Source organism: Pinus tabuliformis, chromosome 3_2, assembly GCF_031772625.1.
Source record: "Pinus tabuliformis cultivar Carrire ecotype Pingquan chromosome 3_2, CPIR1, whole genome shotgun sequence".
Lineage (NCBI taxonomy): Eukaryota > Viridiplantae > Streptophyta > Pinopsida > Pinales > Pinaceae > Pinus > Pinus tabuliformis.
In genome coordinates this window covers 785172388-785198432 of record NC_142302.1, presented here as the reverse complement: position 1 = coordinate 785198432, position 26045 = coordinate 785172388, and the positions used below count along the sequence as shown (strand labels likewise).

Genomic DNA, 26045 nt, shown 5'->3' with positions numbered 1-26045 from the left:
GGCCCCGAGCCAAGGTAGATTCTCTTTCAGACTTTTTTACACACAAAATTGCTTCACGATGCATGATTGACCTAGCTCCAGTGAGGTTAAAGCCTACTTGGAGAAATCAAAGAGTGGGGGAAGGTAATGTGGCAAAAAGGTTTGACAAGTTTCTTGTGGCCAAATCTATGATGCTCAAATTTCCACGTCTTCGACATTGGGTAGAATTTGGAGGTGAATCGAATCATTATCCAATCTTGTTAGAAATGAAAAGGCATTCCCATTTAATATGAATGCTAACTGGATAAAAGACAAGAGCTTTATTGCTTTGGTTAAAGACAATTAGCACTCTTTTGATGATGGATCTAGGATTTCTGCTACCAACCAATTTGAGTCAAATTTAAAACATATAAAGCATTTAGTGAAGGATTGAGAGATCTCCAACTGTAGAAAGGAGGAGGAAGATCTTATGGAGGTAGAAAAAAAAAATGAGGCCTTCTCTGAATCTGGTGCTAAAGATTATTGGTCACAAGATTCCAAAGAGGAAATATACACGCTTGAATCAAGAGGGAGATCCTCGCCAACAAGGAAGTAACTTGGCGTCTTAAAAGCACGACTTTATGGTTGGATTGTGGCAAAAAAGTTTGACAAGTTTCTTGTGGCCAAATCTATGATGCTCAGAGTTCCACTTCTTCGACATTGGGTGGAATTTGGAGGTGAATCGAATCATTCTCCAATCTTGTTAGAATTGAAAAGGCATTCCCATAAGCCTGCAAGTCCATTTAAGATGAATGCTAACTGGGTAAAAGACGAGAGCTTTATTGCTTTGGTAAAAGACAATTAGAACTCTTTTGATGATGGATCTAAGATTTTTGCTACCAACCAATTTGAGTCAAATTTAAAACATATAAAGCATTTAGTGAAGGATTGAGCAATCTCCAACTTTAGAAAGGAGGAGGAAGATCTTATGGAGGTAGAACAAAAAAATGAGGCCTTCTCTGAATCTGGTGCTAAAGGTTATTGGTCACAAGATTCCAAAGAGGAACTATACACGCTTGAATCAAGAGGGAGATCCTCGCCAACAAGGAAGTAACTTGACGTCTTAAAAGCTCGACTTTATGGTTGGATTGTGGTGATGAGAATACCAATTTCTTTAATGCCTATGCAAAAGGCAAGAAATTGGCCAACACCATCTGGCATATGGAAGACAATGAAGGGCGCGAGGTAACAAATTTTGAGGGCCTCACATCCTTAGGAATGGTAGGAACCAAAGGGGGTCTCCATAGCAAAAGTTATCACAATGGCTCAACTTTTTCCAAGATTTGTAGAGGATGAATAGAATAGAACCCTAATGGAGGAAGTGTCTAAAGTTGAACTAAAGGCAAATCTTTCCAGTTTTAAAAAAAAAAAAGCTCAGGGCTTGATGGATGGGCTGTTAAATTTTTCTCTACTTTATATGATCCTAATTAGCAAGGATTTGTTACGGGTTCTTAATGAGTCTCCAAGGGATGGTAGGGTTTTCCAAGCTTTCAACTCTACATTCATTGCACTAATTCCTAAGGTAGACAACCACGTTTCTCTCAAGGAATTTAGGTCAATCTCCCTATGTAATTGTGTGTACAAGGTCATCTTTAAAATGATTGCCAGGAGGATTAAGCTAATCTTTTCAAAGACCATTTCTAAGGAGCAATTTGGTTTTCTTGAGGGGAGACAAATCCATGAGGCCATTGGAGTCGCACGGGAAGGGTTGCATAGCATAAAAACTTAGAAGATCAAACTTCTTCTCACTCATGTGGATTTTGGAGTTTAATTCATCAATTGGATAATGAGTTGTCTGATGTCAATTTCTTTCATTGTTATGACTAATGGATCTATTTCACCTTTTTTTATGCTCAGAGATGATTGAGACAAGGATGTTCGTTGCCACCACTCCTTTTTTTTTCTTGTTGTTGAAGACCTTAGCAGCATGTTGGAGGGGTGAAGCAAAGAGGTGTGTTTAGAGGCGTTGTTATTGCACATGCACTTGCAATTCCCCATTTGTTGTTTGTAGATGATATCCTTATTTTTTGTAATGGGTCAACTAGAGATATTCAAAAACTGCATGAGATCTTGATATTTTTTGGAAAGCTATAGGTATGGTCATAAATGAAAGAAAATCTACCATAGTTTTCCATAATTAGGAAGAGCACAAGATCATGTATATTCGATCCATCTTTCCACTTGTGCTAACTAATCCGAAATTCGGCTTAAAGTATTTGGGTTTCTATTTGAAACCAATTTGTTACAAAAAAGTAGATTGGCAACGGTTGTTGGCAAAAAGCTAGAAAAGAGACTCTCGCATTGGAGTTTTAGGTAGTTGTTTAGAGCTTGCAGACTAGTCTTAGTCAAAGCAATTCTTGAAGCCATTCTAGGTTACTAGATGTTATTACCCTAGATTCCAAAGGGTGTTTTGGAGAAAGCCAGAAGGATCTGTTTCAAGTTCTTATGGGAAGATCTCGGGACCATTTCGTCCTTCCCCGAGTAAGATGGAATCGTCTTTCTGTGCCAAAGTTATTGTGTGGGTAGCAGCTAAAATATTTTCATGTTCTCTAAAGCCCTCGTTGCAAAGTGTGGGTGGAGACTCCTATCTACTCACAGTCTTTGGACGCCAGTGGTTTATCAAAAGCATATTGCACTTCACTCTTTGGAAGATTGGGTGCGACTACAAAACAAATCAAGACAGAACATCTCAGTGGTTTGGAGGGTTGTTCTAAATTCATTTGGGTTGGTTGCTTCAAGTCTAGCATGGAAGTTTGGGAATGGGAACAAGGTTAGGCTAGGATACGATCCTTGGCCAGGGAGTGGGGTCAGTCACAGAATTTCACAAGAACTAATTAATTATCAAAGAGATCATAGTTTGTCCCACCTTGCCCACAAATAATCTTGCACACACTACACTCTAGCAACAAGGTCGATTGTCTGCAACAGATTTAAACCTTCGATCAATTTTCAGGAGGAATGCTCTGGGTTTTTGGATGCTCTACGTTCAACCGATATTAGATTAAATGATAAAGATGATGAACAAGTTTGGGCCCTAGCTCTGCATGGAAGGTATACTCCAAAGTTGGGATATCTTCACCTCAATGTTACTACACAAAATGTGGAGCTTCCCTGGTGGTGGAGAGTACTATGGTCAAAATGCCCTTCTAAATCTCGCTTGCTAGTCTGGTGCATTATAGAGAAAAAAGTTCTTATGTGGGATGTTATGCAATGCAAAGATAAGATTGGCCCTAAATGGTGTGCTTTGTGTAAGGGTAGTGAGGAAACCATCAACAGCGTTTTGTTCATTGCTCCTTCACAAAACAAGTTTGGTGGGCTTGCAATTCTTTACTTGGCCAAGAATGCAAATGAGAGAGTTTTACTTTTGAAGAGATCTAGAGTCTAGACCCCCTGGTATGAGAACAAGGCCACAAAAATTTTTAGCTCTTCCTCTCAGTTGGGGCAATTGGTTGGCAAGGAATAAGGAAATTTTCTAAAACATTTCTTCTTCTCCAAAAAAGATTGTTGTCGAAGGTTTAGCCATACTTTCTCACTACCCCCAATCCAAGGTGCTTTCTAGTGGTAGGTCAATGCTCATTGAAAATCCGGATGTCACATTCCTTGGGGATATTTCGACGGGGCTTCACAGGGAGAGGATTCTATTGATGGGGGGTTTTGTGCTTCTTTTATCAACTCAACGTTCCTATTATGTCAAAATGGGGTTGAGCGGAGGCACAAATAATTGGGCTGAACTTTTAGCATGTGAATCCTTCATTGCTTTTGCACAACAAAAAGGATGTGATCATCTTAAGTGTTTTGGTGATTCCTTGAAGGTGGTTAACTGGGTCAATGGGATCCAGTAGTGTCAGAACATTACACTTGATCATATCTTGTAGGATATTAAAAGACTGAAACTTTCTTTTAATTCTTTCATGAATTCATGTCTACAGGGAGCCGAACCGAGTTGCTGACAGGCATTCTAAAGAAGGCCTGCTTTTGGATCAGGGGTTATGGCAGGTGACCGAAATAATGGGCCCTGAACATTTCTAGTTTTATCACAGACCATTTATGGACAAGCCTCTTCCTGCTATTCCTGATTCCTGCTTAATGTTTGATATTGACATTCTACAGACTTATACTTAGGCTGCCTTACAGCAGTTTTTTTTTGTATATATTATGTTTACTTTATGTGACTGTTATCAGTTTTGTTGTTTGACAGCAGTACAGTAGGCTTATCAATTTCTATATAGTCATGAAGTACAGAAATTGTCAGAACTATTCAGATGTAATTTGTTATTTTTCTTTGAAATATGCCACTACAAGATCTGGGTAGCATCCTGCTGAATACACACTTCAATGTGTATATGCAAAATGTATTTTCTTTCACTTATAAATAGAAGTATAGTTTTTTTCCAAGGAAAAAAATACTTCATAAACCATATAAATATATAAATACAAAAATATAAAATAACTTTAGAATAGAGATGTGTACCAAAGCTCAGACATTCACTAAGCCAAATGGCAACATTTAACATAACAACATAGGAAAAAATAAGGAGATAAAATTTAATAGGACAGATGGTATCTAATTGCCATTATCAATCCCTTACGCACTAGACCAAATGGCAACATGTAACATTACAACGCGGAAGAAACACGTGTGGTAGGAAATATGAAGGAGATTATTTAATTGGGTAGATGCCATCTAATTGCCATTATTAATCCCTTTAATGGCATATATCAGCTGCAAATGTGATATAATATTATAAAAATAATCAAGATAATATTATAAAGGGAAATAAAAAACCGATCAAATTTAATTTGCCATATGGCATTTAATTGCCATTATTAATCCCTCTGTGGCATATATCAATTGCAGATGTGATGTAATATATAAAGGAAATAATAAAAATAATGAAAATAATCAACATAGCTAGCACGCACAAGTGAACGGAAAGGGGAATATTAAATATGGAACGAAACTTCCACACAAGAATATATTACCACTTGGAATATATTACCACTTGGAGAAGTCTTGCTGCATTACAGGCACAACAACCGCAAAGATGACCCTAAGGGAGGGAGAGGTGGAGAGAGAAGGGTGTTCAGAGACAGGTATTCTGCATCGGAACACAATTTGCCAATCAAAAGCAACAACTATCACATTTTAAAAATATCCAGCTTACCAAAACCAGTTACTGCAATGTTTCTTGGCGTACATTTACATACATGCCAATCACTAATATATATAACAGCAGACAGCATCGATCTGTCAGCTCTGAAAACAAAATCAACCTAAAGAATTTACTAATCTCTCTAATTATCATCATACCGACCTGCGAGAGAGCTACAACCCCGTTAGAGATCAAGCTCTGTAACATGGTAAATTAAATTACAAAAACGACTCGAGATTTAACCCTAAATCTGGGGGTTTAACACATAATTTGGTATTTAGCTCCTACATTATGTAATTTTGTCAAAAGCACATCCGCGCAGAGTACAGATCCGCCAACTACTCTATCCTCTAGATCAGGGCACCAAAAACTAATACCTTCAAATCCCTAAACGATGAATTATCCATTTAACCGCATCAAGATAAGTTCCTACTTTAAGACCAAGAAAAATCCTTTAGACCTGTTCATCAGACTGAAGACAAAGAACATTATATACTACATTCCCGATCTTTAATTCTCATCAGGATTGAAACCCTCAAAAAAAGATCTAACGATTTAGAACTAACCGAAAAAGGATTGACCTCCTCCTCCGGCTCGAACGGATTGGCATCATAACGGCTCCCCATCGCTGAAAATTGTAGCCCGTGTTGAAGATTAGATGCTCTGATTTCTGAAAATAAAAACTAAAACGAACCTCGGCCCTCACCTCCTCCTTTACCCAATAAATCCTCGCACTCTTGACGCCTCCGGCCACTCAAAGAATAAGAGGCCCCGAAATTTGACTTCGAACGGTTTCCTCTCTCGCTATGTGTAAAAGTAAACAGCTTTGAAAATGTGGGATATACATCGTCGCATGTGACCGCCGGCTGAGAAGCTTCTCTTTTAAACTTTTCTGCCTGCCTGGTCTTCCTCCTTCCAGCTAATCGACTTCGTATTTCAGTTGTGGTTACCGTATTTTAGACTCTCTTCGTATATACGTGTATGCATGGGTATATATGTATACACTGGGAGCAATATTCGACGTATTTAGGTAACAGAGAGAATACAGGAAAAATATATAATATTAAAAAGTGTATCTCGGTTTTTTTCTCCCCTGAAAAATATATTGAAAAAGTGTATCTCGTTTTTCTCTCCCCTGAAAAATATATTAAAATATGTATCCTTTAAAGTCAATCAAAAAATTAAAGTAGGAAAATAAGGTTCCGTGCCTTCAAGTTCAAGGCATGGGAGATGGCTAAAGTATTTTTATATAAATAATCAGTGTGTAAATAGCCTTCGGTTGACAGAGTTACAATACTCCGGACATTTCTCTACCAAAAGTCTTCCTTGAACATCGTACCTTTATATTTTTTTATAATTTCTTTGAGTTTCATTTCATTATTTATTGGATTGTTTATTATTAAAATATTTATTAATATTAAAAATATATTATTTTTAAAGAGTTACCAAAATTTTAATTTAAATATTAATTATTATTAGTTAGATGGTAAAGATTTCAGTTTTATTGGATATTTATAGAATATTTTTAGTGATAATCATGAAAGAGGGTCTAATTTTTTTAACACATTGCAAAAACTTATTTATTAATATTAAAAAATTATTATTTTTAAATAGTTTCTAAAATTTTAATTTAAGTATTAATTATTATTAGTTAGATGGTAAGGTTTTACTAAATATTTATGGAATATTTTTAGTAATAATTATAGAAGAGGGTCTAATTTTTTTCTATATATTGGAAAAACTTATTATAACTAGTTAAACTAGGAGCAGGAACAGTTATCACTAACTGGTATGGGCGAATGCAAGCTAACTCATCATTGTTACTCAAGGAAAACCTCGCAAGTTGGAATTACCCCTTGGTGGTCTGTAATAGGGCAGACTTTCACTCCTGCTAGATGTTTCTAGGTCTTAAGCAGTTAACTTGTTTCATTACATTGGAAGAAGATAAACTCTTAGCCAGACAGAAGTAGTTTGAAGACATACTCCAAACCTAGAAAAAAGGGTTCAGATTTATTTTAAACTCAAAAATAATTATACATTTTTATTTTTCAATTTAATTGAAAAAAATGTCATATCCACATGTATGATTAAGTTTCTATTGATTTTATTTATAACATTGACATCTATCTTATTGTTTAATATTGCTTTATTTTATTTTTCATGTTACATGTTTTTTTTAAATATATATATATATATATATATATAGATATATAATATTTATATATAAAACTCATACATTAACTTTTTTTATAATTATTAATAGTAATAATTTAAAATAAAGTTAAAATTAGTTTTTTTTTTGGTTTTTTTTTTAATTTTAATAATGGGAAATGTATCATGAAACAAGTATTACCAATTATGAATTAATGTCTATCAACATTTACCAGTTATTTAATTTATATGGTTGTGCTAGTTTATCTAATTTATAGGTTTAGGTTGTCAAGTCTTACTAGCACAATGGGTTAAGGATGGGCCTTATTAGCAAGGTGACCCAAGATCAAACCTCGTGGAGGTTGTTGCCCCCGTGCTAGGGGGAAAAGACATTCTAAAATCCAATTAGCTTAGGGTCGGTGTGGCCCAAATCAGGTGTGATCCCCGGGTGATTTTGATGGCTTAGATGCCCCTGAGTCGCGCTTTATCAAGCCACATGTCAAGCTTGGATAAACACGGATCACTTGACAAACCAACAAAAAAAATTAATTGGTGACAAGGTACATTGTTAAAGTACCTTCTATTAACCTTGTGTGTTGATATTAATATATTTAGTGATTATAGTGATAATCACATAAATCATATCCTAGTGATAATAGTCCAAATCAACCCCTAATAATATGATTATGAATACCCCTGATTATTAATTAAAAAAAAAAAAATTTATATTTATGTTTTTTAAAATATTATAATTAAAAAATTAATTATCCACGCTACCTTTTAATTTAGAAATATATTTTAAATTTTCAACTATAAAATATGATTATAATTTAGTTAAAATAATATCATATTATTTCAATTTAAATAATATTTTTCATCATTTAATTAAAAAAAATGAAAATTATTTATCACCTAAATAAATTTAAAATTCATTATAAAAACCAAAATTATTGTTGTCATATTTATGATATAATTCTTTTTTTTCATAAAGAAAAGTTGTATTGTATTATAATGAGCGTGTATAATAGATCATTCACACATGATAAGAGGAATGTAGTCCAGATGAGTTTTGAACATAGCATATAGCCTATACACATTAGTAGTTCGTCCATCACCAAAAAGACGGAAATAGTTGTGACATAAAACATATGCTTAGACAGATCTTGACAGCCTAAATAGATGTAAACATTTGCCTGGACAGATCAAAGGAGAAAAACATAAGAAAAGGGGATCAGAATCCCGGGATACAAAATTCCTGAATGTTATATGATTCCTTGCCAACAGAGATTTTCAAGGACCAAGCACCAGAATCCATGAGGAGCGCCTCCTTAGATAGGTCGTCCGCATACAAGTTCCAAGCCCTGTAGATATGCTGAATTGTTGATTCCGGCAAATTTTTCCAGAAAAACATTATCCGATCCATCCACACAGAGAGATGAGGGCAGCCTACAAAACCATTTCCATTTACATGATCCACCATTGTTTTGGAATCCCCGTAAACATAGATGGGCTTGATGTCCAGAAAGCAACAAAAAGCGAGGAGAGCCGCTAGGGCCTTGGCTTCAGCCAGATTGTTTGTGCCCACACCAGCATTCCAAGAGAGATGATATTGAAGATTCTCGTCCATTTGAATGAATACACCTGCACCACATGAATTTTGTTGGGATGCGCCGTCGAAGAAGGCCCTTGGGGACCTGAACGAAGGAGGTACCTGCACATTTCTATTAACAGCACTAGGATTTGGAAGGATTTTGGGGATAGAGTCGTAGATGAGGATTATACTTTGACAGATATCCTTTAGAGGTTCCTTTGCATCATTAAACAGTTTGTTATTTCTCCATCTCCAGGCACACCATAAGACAATTAAAATGATCGGTCTCCACGATTCTTTTTGTTGGCTCCACCATATAAAAGCATCTTGGGAAGAGGCATGTGAAACCAGTAAGAAACATTTATGATATAATTCGTTCGTTCATAATATAATAATTTTAAAAATTATTATAATTTTTGGGTATAGTTTAATTAATAATAGTTATGTGAACGAAATCTTATATATTAAGAGGTTTGTGGTTCAACCTCTAGGTTCATTTATGAAACATAAATAAACACTTAAAAATTATAGTAATAGCCATTCAAATCAATTTGATGTCAAACTAATATAAAACCACACTAATTCACTTCCTCAAAATAATAAATAAATAATAAAAATTTATTATAAAAAACTAATTATATTATCATATTTATGATGTAATTCATTTGTCAGTTGTATTATCATATTTACGATGTAATTCATTTGTCACTGCATACCACTTGATGTACCTTTATTTAATACTTTTATTTTATTTGTATTCTATTTTAAAAGAAATATGTAAATCTTATAGTATTCTCACTTTTGATTTGGACATTATAGTCAACCTCACACATATTTATAGGAACTGAAACAAAGTTGTAGATGGTTTATCCGAAAAATGTGTTGAGATGGAAAGAGGAACTTAGGATGTATTTGAAACCACTTGAAGAATATTTCTCTTCGCATATATATGTGCCCCTTAGTTTTAAATTTTTGACATTGTTATTTGTTTTTGGATCTTTGACTTTGAGAAGAACGGATATGCTATGTGTATGGAAAAATGGATTTTTTTTTAACCTTTGAAAAAGGATTTTGATGAGAAAGGGGTTTGTCGTGGTTCATAAGCAACGCTATTTAAAATTTAATTTTATAAATTTGTTTAATTTTTAAAATTTTATATATATATATAAATTTTTGATTTAATCTAATTTTATAATTTTATTTATAAATAAAATTGATTATTTTTGATGGGGTGTGTGCTCAAAAATCACATGAAGAAATAGATTGCAGGGGTGATTTGGCACACTAATCTACACGTGGGATTGATGGCAAGGATGTGTGTTGATGTTACAAGGGCAGAGAACTTCAAGTGACAGAAATTAGGAATAATAGAGAAAGAGGCTTGGAGCATTTTATACGGTAGTTGGAGTTTGATTTGCATTTCACATGGGTTAGTTATGGGAGTAAGGTGCAGAGGGGACGAACTAGTGGTGTGTGCACAGGTACTCCTCATGTGCATGCAAGCTTAAGATTGTAGATTTGAAGGTGTTTTTTGCGAGGGTGATGGGGACTTGGTGGCGTTGGTTTACTTTTGGTCCACCACGAGGGAGATTTGGGACCAAGGTGCACACAGTGGATTCAGTGGCTTGGTAGCCACTGCAACTCTCGCCTTCCTCAATGATCCTCTGAGTAGCAGGGAGGGGTCTTGTGAAGGACACCCATTGTGTTGGTTAGTGTTGCTCCCTTTTGCTTGGTTTTTGTCATGGGGTGGTGGACGACACTTCTTTGTGAATTTGCGTCCTTGGGTATTGTTGGAATTTGGCATTGGTTACCAACGCCTGGGAGTTGGGGGCTGAATTGAACCATGCAGGAGATCTGTAGTGGTGGAGAGAAGTGTTAGGTGGGAGTTGGTGAGTTAGGGACCCAATGAATTTGGCCTAGTAGTGGGCAAGGATAGCCTCATTGAGGCATGCGAGCCTTACGACTCTAGGTAGAGCTAGAACGGAGGTGCAGTGGGCGAGCGACGAATGATGCACAGTGGAGCTAACCAGGCTTGGCAGAGTAGTAATGTAGTGACAAAGGGGTGGGCCGAGACATGGAATTGGACACCAGGCCAGTTAGAAGGAAGGGTTGTGTGAGGGGACCACTGCGAGAAGGAGGGTGCCTTCATGGAAGAGGAGGTGGTGGAGGAGCTTCCCTAGTCATTGAGTCATGTCAAACAACCTCCAACAATGCAGACCATTGTGAAGCAACTGCGGGGCATCCAAAACAACCTAGACATTCTTCAAGAGCAGCGATATGAAGAGCAGAATGAGGTAATTGCATATATCAATGATTTACAATTTTCTGAAGAAGAAACTATAGAAAGTATGACCTTTATCTGTTGTAGTCAATGTCGAGTTGATGAGCGTTTGGATGAGATAGAGGCAAGATTGGCACACATATATTTTCATGTCCACGAGGGCCAAGGTTCGTCAACAACCCAGGGTCCTATCCAAATGCAAAATCCTCCTATGTTATTGTGATGGTAGTTGGTAGCTTTTTGGTTTTGGCAGTTTTTTGGGCATTAGAGCGTGTTTGTTTTCTCGTGTTTTGTAGAAGTCACTTTTTATTCTCAAGGTATTGCATAGCTCTCTCGGCCAAAAAATTTAGCCGAAACAAGTCTAGGAAAGCTCAGAAATCTTTATTCATATATACTTTTTTGTGAGAAACTAATATAATAAACTTGATCCACACAAAAATTTGTTTAATTATATATATATAGACTTGATATATTTTACACTTCAGGTAAATTCATTATAATATTGGTATTTTCCATTTTAAATGTTAAAAAAATATAGTAATTCATTGTAGTATTTGTTTTTTTTTTCATTTCAAATGTTAAAAAAGTTTTGATCACCTTTTCCTAACCTTTAAAAAAAATTTACATTTTCATATAAAAATTTGGTTAAATTATTATATTTATGTATATCTTTTTCTTTAAATCTTATTTTTCTCAATAATCTTTTGAAATTAAGTCTTGTGTGCTTAGTTCTCTTTATAGTGCTTTAAGTACGTATTTGAATATGTTTTTATTAAATTTCATTAACAAACTTTAATAACTTGCAAATATTAATATTAGTTTTACCCTTGAATGTGGTGACTCAAGACATGAGATGCACTAGGGATGGCGAGGACGTTGCCACCTCATTCAATGAGTGGCATTATCATGCCTCACTCCCATGTTGTGATGAGCTACATGGTAATAAACGTGTTTGTGAGTATTCATGGCAATATGTTGGCCATCACCTCCATGGAGTTGGGTAGAATCCCACCAAGATTTACACATGTGCTAAAAATCTTGGGTTCTCAACCATAATGGTGTTTGGCTCGCTGAGTACAATGTCATTCATCTCCATTACTCTAGCTGGAAGTTGGTCTTTATGTGTGATCCTTTCGATGCATTGTCCATATGTATTCTATTTCAACTAGGTGTCTCCCTGCATGTTATTTGCAGCTCTATGTTTATGCCTTTGTGTTTTCAAACCCCTTGTTTTCAATCCACTTTTTTGCCTCACTCACCCTATTGTGCGACTTTCTCCAGTCATCTAGTTCACTCCCTATCTCCTTTGTCACATCTATGGTGCATCAACAAGATTGATGGGTTGAGTCTATGCTAGATTAGGCAAGGAACAAATCTTGCAAACCATTGGAGATCAACCGCAAGAGGTGGAGTCTAATTCGATTGATGAACACAACTATCTGTTTGATTCTCAAGTCCTTGCAACAGTGGAGGCTTGGGTGCTAGACACGAGGTGCACTCGTGGTCGACAAAACCAGTATATGTACATGATAAACCTTTATCAACATATAAGTTTCTCCTAGTTGTGTCCTGCTTGACAAAAAATAACACGAGATGCGAAATTCTTTCGATATTATATTATATTGTGTTATATTTGAAGGAAATGAATAACAATATAATGTGTATAGAGAATAGTGTGGCTTCAAGCCCTAAACCGACCAATAATAGCCCAATAGGACATGTGCCTATTAAAGTTGATGCCTCTGATTCTTTCTAATTTACTTCTTATTCTATTGTTGTTTGCCAAATTTATTTAGTAACAAACCTATTAAAATTATAATACATTATCTAAATAATTCTATATAACCTTATAACAAAAACAATATACCCTAAAAACAATTATTGTTTTAATTAATTTATTTAAAAAATAATATTGAATCTTTTTATTTTGTTAATGGTATAGTTTCTTATACAACACATGATTAAAAAATAGCGTGAATAATTAATTAGTTTTAGAAAATAGTGAACTTGATAACTATAGATAAACAATAACCTATGAGATGCTTCGACATAGAAAAATATAATCTTATTTTTTATAAATAATAATACAACTTAAAAAAACAAAACATACCATTAACAAACACATAGCAATAATATATATAATTTTCTGTACCATTTTCTTCCAATAATATTTTTTCCATAAAAAAAACATACTATTAACAAACAAAGACCAATCATACATATAATTTTTGTATACCATTATATAGAAATGAAAATAATTATATAGAATATTCACTATGACCTCTCTCCCATTAATATCGTTGTAATGATCAATTTCTCCTAACACTTATCATGTCATATTGCCATTTGATATTTCTTGTTGTGTAAGTATCATCATCATCTAATGGAATATCGCCATTGAATGTAATAAATATTAACTGCATGATTATGCCACTGCTTGCGTAGTTGGTGACATCTATGATCACTCGACTTGTATAATTTAGGCCGTACATTGGATTTTTTAAATCGTACAAAAACGTTTAGATTGAACTTTAGTTATTGTTTCAACAAATTTATACAACATCAGCAAGTCGCCACATGCCGAGGGCCCAGGCTGCTGCCGTCTGCTGTCAGCTGTTGTGTACAAATATTTATGAATATATCTATACGATTTTGTTGTGTTCTGTACGATTATGTGTGTGATCATCAAAAATCAATCTCATAATCCTTCTGCCCATTGGGTTGTGTATGTCCTGGTATCTTTCACATTAGAGATGGTTGAATTCGAGGGATTATAGGGTTATGGAACCGACAGAAAACCTTCTAGAGTTTCTCCTTTAGATTCGACAGATTCCTAGAACTTGAGGATTTACACAAGCCTCTTGTGTCAACTGGTGTAGCGGTGTCTTTCCAGATTCTATCATTGTCTATCATTGTCGATTTCTGGAGATTTAGGCAATTAGTACCCTGCATTCAAGGATAGGCACAAGTTGATTATTCAGAAAGATGAGCAGACAGTTCCTGAAAAAGATGAGCATGGTAAGGTCCAGAAGTCACCATCAATGTCCAAGCAACCTGAAGTGACTTAAATGACACACGAGAAAGTTGAAAGGAGAGCATTAAATACCCAGGCCACCTTCCAAACCTTCAGAAAATGCTGCTACAACGAGGAAAATGCTCGTGGCAGCATGATTGGAGAAATTGAGAACCGTTCATCACATTTACTAGTTGTAAGTATTTATCTCTGTTTCAATTTTCCCATGTTTTCCTTAGGTACTTTTTATGTAGATTACAGACTAACCATTGATGTTTCAGGCTAAATTTTGTTTTGTTCATTTTCCAAGTCTTAAGCAATAGATTTTTGTTTATAAATTTTGAGCTATGCAGATAAAAACAGTTGTGGGAACCCAAGGTGAATTCGCTCGATCCTTGGTAAGGGAAGTCAGAAGAGCAATGTACACTAACATTGAAGATTTTGTGTCTTTGGTCAAGTGGCTCGATGATGAGCTATCCTTTCTGGTAAGGTTTCTTTATTTTTCAATGAAATGCAATAGGGGGTTTTGTTGTCGGGCATTGGCAGGTAGGCACTTGTTTCGTGGGGCAGTATTACCATGTCCTGCAACAGCAACCAGAGTTCGTACACCAATTCTATACGGATCGAAGCATCATGCATCGGCTGGACCGAGACAAGCAACAAATAGCTACAGGGATGGTGGTACTGAATTCTTTTCCATTCACTGATATTTTGGATTTATTAAAGCTCTCGTAATGCAATGTTGTTTTCAGTCATTGCCCTAAACAATGTAGTGCAAAAACTTGCATTTCCAAATTTGTCCTAAACTCTTGCTTAGCTCCGTGGTTGGATCAATTTTCCTATCTTTTATTGCTTTACACAAGGATATGATGTTGACCATAACTCGGTAAACCAGCGCGTTATCTGGTATACGTTGTACTACTAGGAGGACCAACCTTTCCAATTGTATCTGTTAATAGCCCGTACTGAAAATTTGAATGGTTAAACTAAATCATCCCATGAGAATCAGTGAAAAGAAAGCTCTTTTGAATAGCTCAACCCTCACAATAATGTCACCAAGGTTTTTTTTTATTATATCTATCCAACCATCCATGTCATTTGGACACCCTGTCCTTACCATGCTTGTTTAATGTCTTCCATCAACCCTTGCACTTTTTGTGACCCTCTTGTCTAACATTGTCATTTCTAGTTTGGGACTGTATATCTAGGCCTGGCAGGTATGATTTCTCCCACTGTTTCCTTTCACAAGGGGAAAATATTAAATGCGACTATTCTATTCAGACCCTGCAAATAAGACTTTCAAAGCTTCCTGCACCATCCGCACTGATAAAAAATGAAACTATTTGAAGAAAGAGGGGTAAGCTTAGGTGTTTATAACATGACAATTTTAATAACATGATTTTTAAGATTTACTTATTGTTATTTTTAAAGTCTGTATCATGTGCTTTTAAGTGCCCCACACGTTTTTTGGGTGCGTTTATTGTATTCTTATTTGAAATCATTGTTTTTGTTTTCAGTGTTTTCTGTATACGAAATACCTTGGAAATGTCTCCCTCCTTTTTGTACTTGTTTATTTACCTATTGAGACATTTCGAGGCAGATAATTTCCAAGATTTTATGAATTGATTATTTGCAATTTTTGCATTGTCTTCTTCAAATTTCGCATTGGGCTTCTACCTGAATATTTGCTTCTAGATTTGGCGTGTAATCGTGTATTAAAAGACTAACAAAACATGTCTTGAATTTTTGCTATGGCCATTGGTCATTGATTTCTTACCATTATTTTACTTGCCTTTTGTGCAGGAAATCCATAACTGTGTAATGTCTTTAAACTACACTGGTTGTGTGATTGAAATCAAATCTGTAGATGCTCAAGATTCGTTGAATGGTGGGGTATTGGTTATGGTCACTGGCTCCATTCAAAGAAAGGACAGGGATATCAAAAATGATTTTGTTCAGACATTTTTTCTTGTCCCTCAGGAGAAAGGCTGCTATGTCCTAAATGACATTTTTAGATTCTCTGAGGGTGATTCTTATGTAGAGAAACAAGTTGATGTTGGTATAAATGGTGGTGATCATGAATCCCATCTGAATTCCACTTCACCTCTTCCCGAAAGGCTGCTATGTCCTAAATGACATTTTTAGATTCTCTGAGGATGATTCTTATGTAGAGAAACAAGTTGATCTTGGTATAAATGGTGGTGATCATGAATCCCATCTGAATTCCATTTCACCTCTTCCCAAACTAGATATATTCATTTTCTGAGACAATGGTTTGATCTTAGTAGCATTATATCCTCCTTCTTATGTTATGATGGTCTGATCTTAGTAGCATTATTACCAACTAATTATGTTTCATTAAATTAATATTGTTAATCTAGTGACATTAAGGCAGTATTATCATTTATGACAACATAATAATGATTCTCATATTGCAGCACTGGAATCATCTTCTTCCATTGCTGCTAAAATGAAAAGAGAATTTACAACTGCTTCTCCTCATGAAATTGAAGCTATTGCTGACTATGAAGTTTCTGAGCCACACGAAATACCTATCATTGAAGATAAATTGGATGAAAACCCAATTGAAGTCTGAGTGGTAACATCTTCAGTTGTAACAACTTTTGAAGTTGCTTCATCTCCTGCTCCAGTTGAAGAACCTTTAGGGGAAGCTCCCAAGCACACTTATGCCTCCATTGTACATGTGGAAATTAATATCGATTTTCTCTTATTATTGAAGTTCCATTTGTTCTACTGTAAATTTGTAATTAATTTATTTGATTACAATGAGTTTGTAGTGTTTTAGAGATTCTAACTTCTCAGCATTTTCTGATTGTGTGAAATTGTTTAAATTCAAAGCTTCGGGTTGCTAAGGGGCCTTCTACCGCTACACAATCTTATCAAACACCTAAAAATAAGGTTGTTGTTGTAGTTTTGGAATGACAGCGTGCACCACAGGACACACAACAACATCCGCCTCAATTGCCTTTAGGTTCAATAGTAGTTGACGAAGTGCATCCCAATGGGTCTGATGACATTGTTGGCTCTGAAAATGAAGGTTTGTTATTTTTATATGTAGCTCTACATAACTTACAGTTAGGTTGAGCAACATTTGTTATTTTTAATCTTCACTAAATAAACTCTAAACTCATTAAATGTTTTACTCATGTTCTGTTTACCCGTTATTGCTTTTTTTATTCCTCAAGTGATGGAATATCGATATACATAAGGAATATTTCTTCTATTGTCACCTCTTCTGAATTAGAAATGGACTTTAAAAATTTTGGGAAAATTAGAGCCGGAGGGGTCAGTGTGGTTAACCGGAAGGTGGGGACTGACATTGTCTCTCTATTTGTCTCTTTTTAAAGTTTTGTATGGCGACTTGTCTAGTAGAATAATTGCTTTCATTCTCTCTGATTGTTCAGCAATATGAGTTGAGCCAGATTGTCTGATTGTACAGATTATGTCTGATTGTACTTTTACAGGATACGAGAGTTTGTTATGCCTTTATTGATTTCAAAGACTCAAGTTATGTTCAAAATGCCACAACAATATGTATAAATTTATGTTTTAATATTATCTGTTTCTTATTTCTGTCTTTATGGGTATATATTTATGTTTTCAGTTTTTTATTTGTGTCTTCATGAGAATTTTGAGTGTTGTATCTAATTTTGTTTATGGCAACAAGCAGGCTTTATTTGTGTTAATCCTCTTTATTGTTAAAGATTTGATAATCTAAAAAGAATTCCATTTTCTGTGTTGTTACCATCACTTCTTAAAATGTGAAAGCTATGGAGAGTGCAAAAAGGAAAGGTAATTGATAAACATTATGTAACATTTTTTCTTTCTTTCAAATTTCAACAGATAGCACAGGAGAGGGCACTTTCAATGGGGCCAGAGGATGGGGGTTTTGGCATGGCATATGAATTGATGTATGGGCGTGCAGGATTTCTATGGGTTGCATTATTCATTAACAAATATCTTGGCGATGAAACAATACCTTGGAGTGTGTTGGTCAATATTTTATTCATTCAGTTTTCAATTGTGAAATCATAGAGCTCAATCTCGTGGTGAATTATTTTGAAATGGGTTAGCGAGTTGAAAATACTTACTAGGTCACATTCTCCTAAGCCACTAAGGCATTTCACTTAGCCACACTGTATAGACCCGAATGATTATATAAAAAGTAAATAGATATGACAAGGACACATGCACCTTGTTTATCTGTGGGAGTTGCTCGTTGCCTCTGCTTAGTCTGGTTAACCAACGTTAAATTCTTTGGTTTCAGGGCCCAATTGTGGATGTTGTTTTAGCTGGTGGAAGAACAGTTGCATCCCATACACCTTGCCCCCTGATGTATCAATGGCATGGGATGAGGTACTGGTCACTGCAGTCTCAAGATTTTGTCCTGGTCAAGACCAATATATAACAAATTTCCAGAATTCCCCCAAACTTTGCACCTAAGACGTTTTCCTGCTTTACTTTTTTCAGATTTGACCACAACATATGTTTCAACCAGTTTTGAGGATAAGGGAACGGGACAAGGTTTGGAGATGGTTGAGAGGTACCCCACAATTCCCAGTGTACAGGGGGAATGAACAACATAAAATTATTTAATATAAAATAAACTCTCTAATTATTACGTTGGAGACCAGTAGAGAATTAAATATATAAAGGCTTGAAACAAAAAAAATCTTAAAATGCAAACAATAAAGTATAAACATAATCAATGAACATATTGAACAATTTCAAATGACAAATAGAAAATACAATATATTATAAAATGCTTGTCAAATTGCTAGAATAAGACCTAATGGCTCCAACTACTTTCATTAATTAATATCACAAAAATATTTTTATGTAATATTGTACGTAAAAAGTAGATATTTGGCCATTCTTTTGTCTGTTTGTCACCCTTGTGAAGCAATGGTAACATGACAATAAATTATTATGAACAAAACATTATCGCAGCAATATCTTTTTCTCCTCCGCTTAGTTCAAAAAGGTAAATGTACAAAATATTATATTTTGCAGGTACTGTAATATTTTTGTTAGTAGATTCCCATATCAACAGTGTTGCATGTAGATTTTAGAAAGCCCATTATATTTTATTATTCTATATCTATATTTCCTCGGTTTCGTACAAAGTATATTGTTGTGCATTAAGAAATGTTAGAATATGCAAAGTTAGTCCTTATTCCACAACTTTTATTTTCCAAAGAAAATCTCATGGGAAAATCCAATAGATGCTTTCCCACATTTGTGAATGGTATCCCTAGTTATTCAATCGGTTAGATTAGTGGGCCGCACTTAGAGGGATTCCAACAAGCCACTTGTTGGCATGGAACTGGCCAAATGCCCATCAACATTGGCAACATCCAGTTGAGCTAGCCCTCTGGACTATAAAATGTTAACAGATCTCTATTCTCAACATTTAAGTGAGTGAAATTGGTACCTTGCCAGCCACAATTGGCCCACGAGGGGCAAATATGTCACAAGTGGAATTTGAAATTGGGCGGGGAAGACAACAATTTCTTCTTAACCACCCAAGCTAGACTGAACTGACCGATTAATGTTTCCAAACATCTGGTCCCACCCTCAAGCACTTAAGTGAGAGTAAAATTGTTGGTATCTTGTCAGCCCCATTGGCCCACGAGAAGCAAACATGTCACAAACAAGATTTGAGCATGGGTAGCGAGGATAGTAACTTCTCTTAACCAACCAATTTAGACCCAATTGACAAAATGTTCAGATGCATCACATCCCACCCTCAAGCACTTAGTGAGTGTGACATTGTTGGTACCTTGCCAGAGCCAATCACCTACAAAGGGAAAACATGTCGTAAGTGAAATTTGAACTTCGGTGGGGAGGATAAAAACTATCTTAAGCACCTGATCTTGTCTCAATGCCTGTTGCACAACTTGCAATCATAAAGGCCCTTCTTCCCAGACTTGGTAACGGCTGCTAAAAGAATGAAAAATAAATTTAGTATACATACATTTATAGCTGGATAAACCATAAAAATAGATGTTTTGTGAGCTGCTAACCAGCAGAAAATTAATATGTAAGTATGAAAATAAAATTTTTAACAGAGAATTTAATGGGCACAAACCTAGAATCCTGCACTGCTGAAATTGGAAATGAAAATCATGGGTTGGGGACTTAATGATCTCTAATATGTTTCGATTCTGTCTCAATATTTTGAGCACAAAAAGCAGATTCTGGTGTTGTTAAGAACAATACAATTATGTACTTTGAGCAATTGACTTGCAAAATCTAAGGGAATATCACCTTGTCATGTTTCATTGGATGTTGCCTTCAGCTGTGTAACTCAACTCTCATGGTATTGTTCCTATGAATTAATGTTCCTCCTTCCCAAACTTTTAACAACCATTAAAATTGGCTAAAACTACCCATCCTGGTGAAAAATGTTTTGTCAGCTCCTTGCAAAGGCAACAGTTGTCGAAGCAGAGGATGGGATAACCAGAGTAGATCTAAAAAACCTAAGGTGCCTGTATAATAACTCCAGTGGAAGAAGGAAGTTGCATATTCTACATGTTGTTGATCTGTTTATGCTATTAGATTACTGGGATATGTTCGCATGGATGGCATATCTATTTGTTGAGCAGGTTGCTACAGTGGACACCAGATTAGTTGGTAGCTTCAACATATGTTTGAACTTTATAGATCTCTGGGATTTCTTGGTCATGCTGGGAATGGCCCCCAAATGTCTCTGGAATGGGAGGGCGTGGAAGGAGAATGCCACATCACCTGTTGTCCCAGGGACATCCTTGAGAAAAAAGGGATGTTTCCCCCATCCTCAAGTGGGTCTGGGAAATGTTGTGGATGCCTCCCCCATGAAAATATAAACCCAACCCTCCTACATAAGACCTAATTGAGATGATTAGCATGAGTCCCAAATGTTCCATGCGATCTTTAACAGGATGGTCATTTCTCTTATTAACTATTCCCCCTAATCTGGATCAAGAACCAAATTGGAAGAAGTGAGCATGAGTCGTATTCCATTCTTTTAGTCACCAAGAAAACTAGATCTTGTGGTGACTGTAAGCCTATTCCACATTCCTAGTCAGCAACAACTTGGGTTCACTTCGAGATTCACTCTCTGAACTGCTATGTTATGCACTGATCCAGGCCCTCTACAGGAAAAAACATATATTAAGAGTGAATCAACTTTTTGAGTTTTAATTTCAAACCAGAACCGATTTGTGATTAATAATAAATCCCTTATTCACTTTCTAAGTAGAATCTGGATGCTATGAAATTAGGATTTGGTGTCAAGTTGCAATTGACACGTGGAATAGGTGTATTAAATTAAGTAAGTTTGCAGAATTTAACATTTAACTTCCAATCTCCACTGGGTGGAATCTGGATGCTATGAAATTAGGATTTGGTGTCAAGTTGCAATTGACACGTGGAATAGGTGTATTAAATTAAGTAAGTTTGCAGAATTTAACATTTAACTTCCAGTCTCCACTGGACTACTATGCCTACCATTTCAACTTTGCACTCTATTTCCTTGGATTACTATGCCTCCCAAGTTGTCATAACTTTGCACTCTATTTCCTTGGATTACTATGCCTCCCAAGTTGCCCACACCTTGGGTTGCAGTAATTTTTTTCTTTCCATGTAATGCATTTCCCAGTGAATCCTACCAGGGACCTCCCTTTATTCTGAGGATGGTACCCAAGGTAAACTGAATTCTTTAGGGATGAAAGCTCACGAAGAGAGAAAATCATGTGACAAAGAGGGATTTGAATTTTCCTCCCAGCCACTAGAGCTACACCCAATTAACCACTCGGGCCACTTACTGCAGAAACTCGATTTGTTGTGGTGCAATCTGTATGTTTTCTTGTCCACTTGCTGTCTTCCTTTACAGAGAGCAGAAACTTGACAACTTCAATCAAATTAATTTAAGTTTGGAGTGTTTTATATTTTGCAGTTTTTCTCTATACATGGAAATCATTTAATTTATATACTTCTATTTCTTCCTCTTTGATCATTCGTCAGTGACACGAGTTTATTTTGTGCGCTTTCGATCATCGGTCTGTCCATTATGTGTACCATTTCAGTGCTTGTTTAATAATTAGATGCATACATGCTGCTAGAGTTTGGTGAAGTTGAATGAAATCTGGACATGACTAGCTATTTACTACATTTTTCAAATGTGGAAATGATTAATTACTTAACAATCCTATTTGTGTAATCAATTAAGGATCTTTTTTTACAATTTATATGGAATTCTTTCTTATTAAATGCCTACGATGTGGTGTTTGTAGCCTTGCCTATTGAAAATGGCAAATTTCTCCTTGTTGCCAAGAAAATCAGACGTACTACACGCATAGAGTACATAGTTTCTCTGGAAGCAAATGAAATTTCTCAAACAAATAGTACATATGTAGGAAAATTAAAGTGTGAAATTGCATTGCTGTATATGGATGTTTAGGATCAATTTTTAAAGAGAAGATCGTGTTTCAATAGTACATATTGGCAATGACACTTAATGATTGTGGATCATATTGGCAAATTTCTCAAACAAGTAGTACAGATGTAGGAAAATTAAGGTGTGAAGTTGCATTGCTTTTATATGGATGTTTAGGATCAATTTTTAAAGAGAAGATCGTGTTTCAATAGTACATATTGGCAACGACACTTAATGATCGTGGATCATATTGGCAATAGTACATATTGGCAACGACACTTAACTCCTTCTTCTCCAGGCAATTGGTCTAGAGTCGGGGTTAATCCCCTCTTAATGTTGTCAAAAGAACTTGGGGCCAACCTCTGACTAGTCAGGGTCTTACATCCTCATGCAAACACAGTCAACAAAGCTTAGAGCCCTGACTTCAGGCTACTCGGGGTTGGGGTGGTGGCGATCCCGAGGAGGGACACGTAGTAGCGACCGTTTAACTCTTATCGTTTTTCGAATTAAACAGTGGCAGGGTCTTGGTGTGAGGTTTTAATCAGATTTATGTTTTTCGGCCTGCCCTTCATACTGGCCTTAGGTTTGCAAACACGGTTTATCACACTTGCCGAGGGTATTTGGAATTCATTCTTGCATTGCTGTGTTCTGATAGACTCTATGGGTGCACTGTGCTTTTGCTTGGTTCTTGTGATGGTTGGTAAGCGTTGTGCCTTGCTTGTTCCCTGTGGTGGTTTATTAGCGTTGTGCCTTCGCTTGCTCCTTGTGGTGGTTTGCCTCGCTGGTTCTTGGAGGTTTTCAGGTCGATTTTCCACCTGCAAGTCGATTCATCTCTGTCACCCAGCTCATACTTTGTCTCTACTTTGTTTGCGAGGTTTGTTTTCTTGATGTTGGGTTTGGTGATGATTTGGCTCTATGTAAACACAGGTTCTTGCCTTGCTACTGCACTGGACGGCTCAGCGAATTCGTTCTCAGGTAATTTTCTTGTTCCGGTTTCATTTCCTCCTTTCGTTTTTAAGTCTCTAACTCTCTGGCTCCTTGGTGAGCAGGCAAAACTCTCTCATGGCATTTCTGTTGGGATAAACCCTCTGTTGCGAGTCTCGGCTCTCGTAAATCCAGGTAAATCCTTCTCCTTTCTCCAGGTAAATCCTCACTCCTTTCTTGGTTATCTGTTTCACTGTATTGTTGGTCTCGTGGCCCTACTTAACTGTTGCCCTGTTTTGTGGTGGTGCGCAGGTGACGCAGGGTTACCCCCGCATATACTCATAGTATGCATATCCTTCTCCAGGTAAATCCTCACTCCTTTCTTGGTTATCTGTTTTACTGTATTGTTGGTCTCGTGGCCCTACTTAACTACTGCCATGTTTTGTGGTGGTGTGCAGGTGACGTAGGGTTACCCCCGCACATACCCATAGTATGCATATAAATGCATAAACACATCTGTCCCAGGTATTTAACTCTCAAAGGAGTCAAATTTTCAACCTCTACCGGTTAAGGCCCTTTTTCCACCAGTTCCTTTTTATTGGAACTCAATCACCTCGCCTAAACCTCCTATCGGGAGTTTCTACCTCTTCACAACCTTTATTTAAACCTTCGTTAAAGCCTCCCATTAATTCTCACTTATCGGGACTTTAAAAACCCTTCAGAACCTTTATATAACCCCTTAAGCCCGCATATATATAACCTTCCCTCTTAACCTTTGGTTAATATATATTTAACGCATAATCTTCTTTATTGGTGCTATTTTCCTTAAAACCCTTTTACAAAGGGAAATGCCCGCAAACATACCTTTCCGCCTTGGTACAGCCTCTGCACGTCTTTCGAGGTTCGCCTTTATCGCTGATCGCAATCGGGTGCTCCACGGGTCATATTACATATATGCCTTCATCGCCCCTTCTCCTCCGATATGCGACTATCGGAACGTTAATATATAACTTTAACGCAATATAGAAATACACAGGAAACCCGCTCCGAACACATCTATCGGATCTCAAATGTTATACACTCGCCACTATAGATCCATCGGGTCCGCGCCTTCCGACCATTCTACAACGCTGCTCCGATCGCCTGACCTCCGATTACCGACACCTCCGATCGCCGATCGTCGATTGGCGCTTTATCGCTATCGGCGTATCGCTTGATCCTTGCGCTTGACTCTTCCGCCTTAAACCTCCGATCCGATATGTATTTCGGATCCGATAAGATTATCGGTTGCGTTTGATAATGGTTCGGGTCCGCTACCAAATCGCATATCGCACTTTCTTTGGGCCAAAGTCCATTCCTCCCTTTGGGTGATTGCGATGCGATTTTCTAGTTCCAATTCGATCTCAGCCGTTGATCTCCCAGATCTAACGGTTCCTGTGCATCACTCTTCGCTCCTCCGCTCGTTCCTTTTACTTAGAATTTACGCTGTTTTCTTCAACGTTTCTCCATGGTTCGGGTTCTTCTTTAGGTTTCTTCAAAGGGTTCATTCTTCTGCTTCCACTGCTCAACTTCTTTGAGCTTAACTCCTAAGCGAATCCTCACTTTGCTAACTCTCCAGAGCTTCACTCTGCTTCCTCAATTGGATTCAATGACCCATTTATGATTCCTCTGAATCATTCTGCTCCTCTATGCGTTCTTCAGAATTCTGCCTGCAACCACTGTTACAGAGCCTACGAATTCACGCATAAAACAATCATTTCATACTTATTCCACACATATACACAGTCCCGAAATAACTCACTGTATATATAAATATGAACAATTGATACATGTCGAGACTCTCTGTCTCTCACGGGCCTGTTCTTCAATATCGTGGCCTCTTCTTTGACTCTGCCCGTGGGCTTACATATATGCCAGTGAGTTCTGTTGAACTCATCCTGGTTTGACTCCTAGATCTATTGAACTGACTCCTAGATGTACTCTATCCTCTATGTCCACTTCTAATTCATTAAATTTCTAAAAGCTCTCTCTCTAGTTCCTCGAATCATGGAATGCTTAAAGAGTCCTAATTGACTTTAGACTCTTTTGTCATTATTGTCCACTCATGTCCCTCTTATTCGATAGTATTTACAAGATATCTCACACATCTAATTTATTCTTATTCTATGCACTCAAAAGCCTAGTATTACATTTATTCATCACTTAGGAATCCAACTCCCTAAAAATGCATGACCCCCTATGTCTACTTAATTACAATGATTTTCTCTTGGGTTGAATGCTCCTGCATTAGACTCCCAAAGTAGAAAATAAGCATGATCTCCTGATCATGTGTCTTCTGATCTTTGTCTTCCTGGATCTCATACTTTGTGTTGTAACTGCGCAAATGCCTTATACCTTTGCTGCTGCAGCACTTCTGCTATCTTTTGCTCCCTTTTCTTCTTCTTGTCAATCAGGTTCAACTTCTAATTGATCTT

The 26045-nt window shown here is 36.5% G+C and overlaps 1 protein-coding gene and 1 pseudogene across 1 annotated transcript in view; one reads left to right on the top strand and one right to left on the bottom strand.

The window, feature by feature from the left end:
* The window catches only part of LOC149182961 (secretory carrier-associated membrane protein 1-like), a 46000-nt gene extending 39993 nt beyond the window's left edge, over positions 1–6007 (bottom strand). The window contains exon 1 of the mRNA XM_089417018.1: positions 5738–6007. Coding sequence (XP_089273144.1) covers positions 5738–5797 — 60 coding nt within the window. The 5' untranslated portion in view covers positions 5798–6007. The remainder of the gene's footprint in view (positions 1–5737) is intronic.
* Positions 6008–14262: 8255 nt separating this feature from the next.
* LOC149182960 (nuclear transport factor 2-like) lies at positions 14263–18805 on the top strand (annotated as a pseudogene).
* The last annotated feature ends 7240 nt before the right edge of the window (positions 18806–26045 follow it).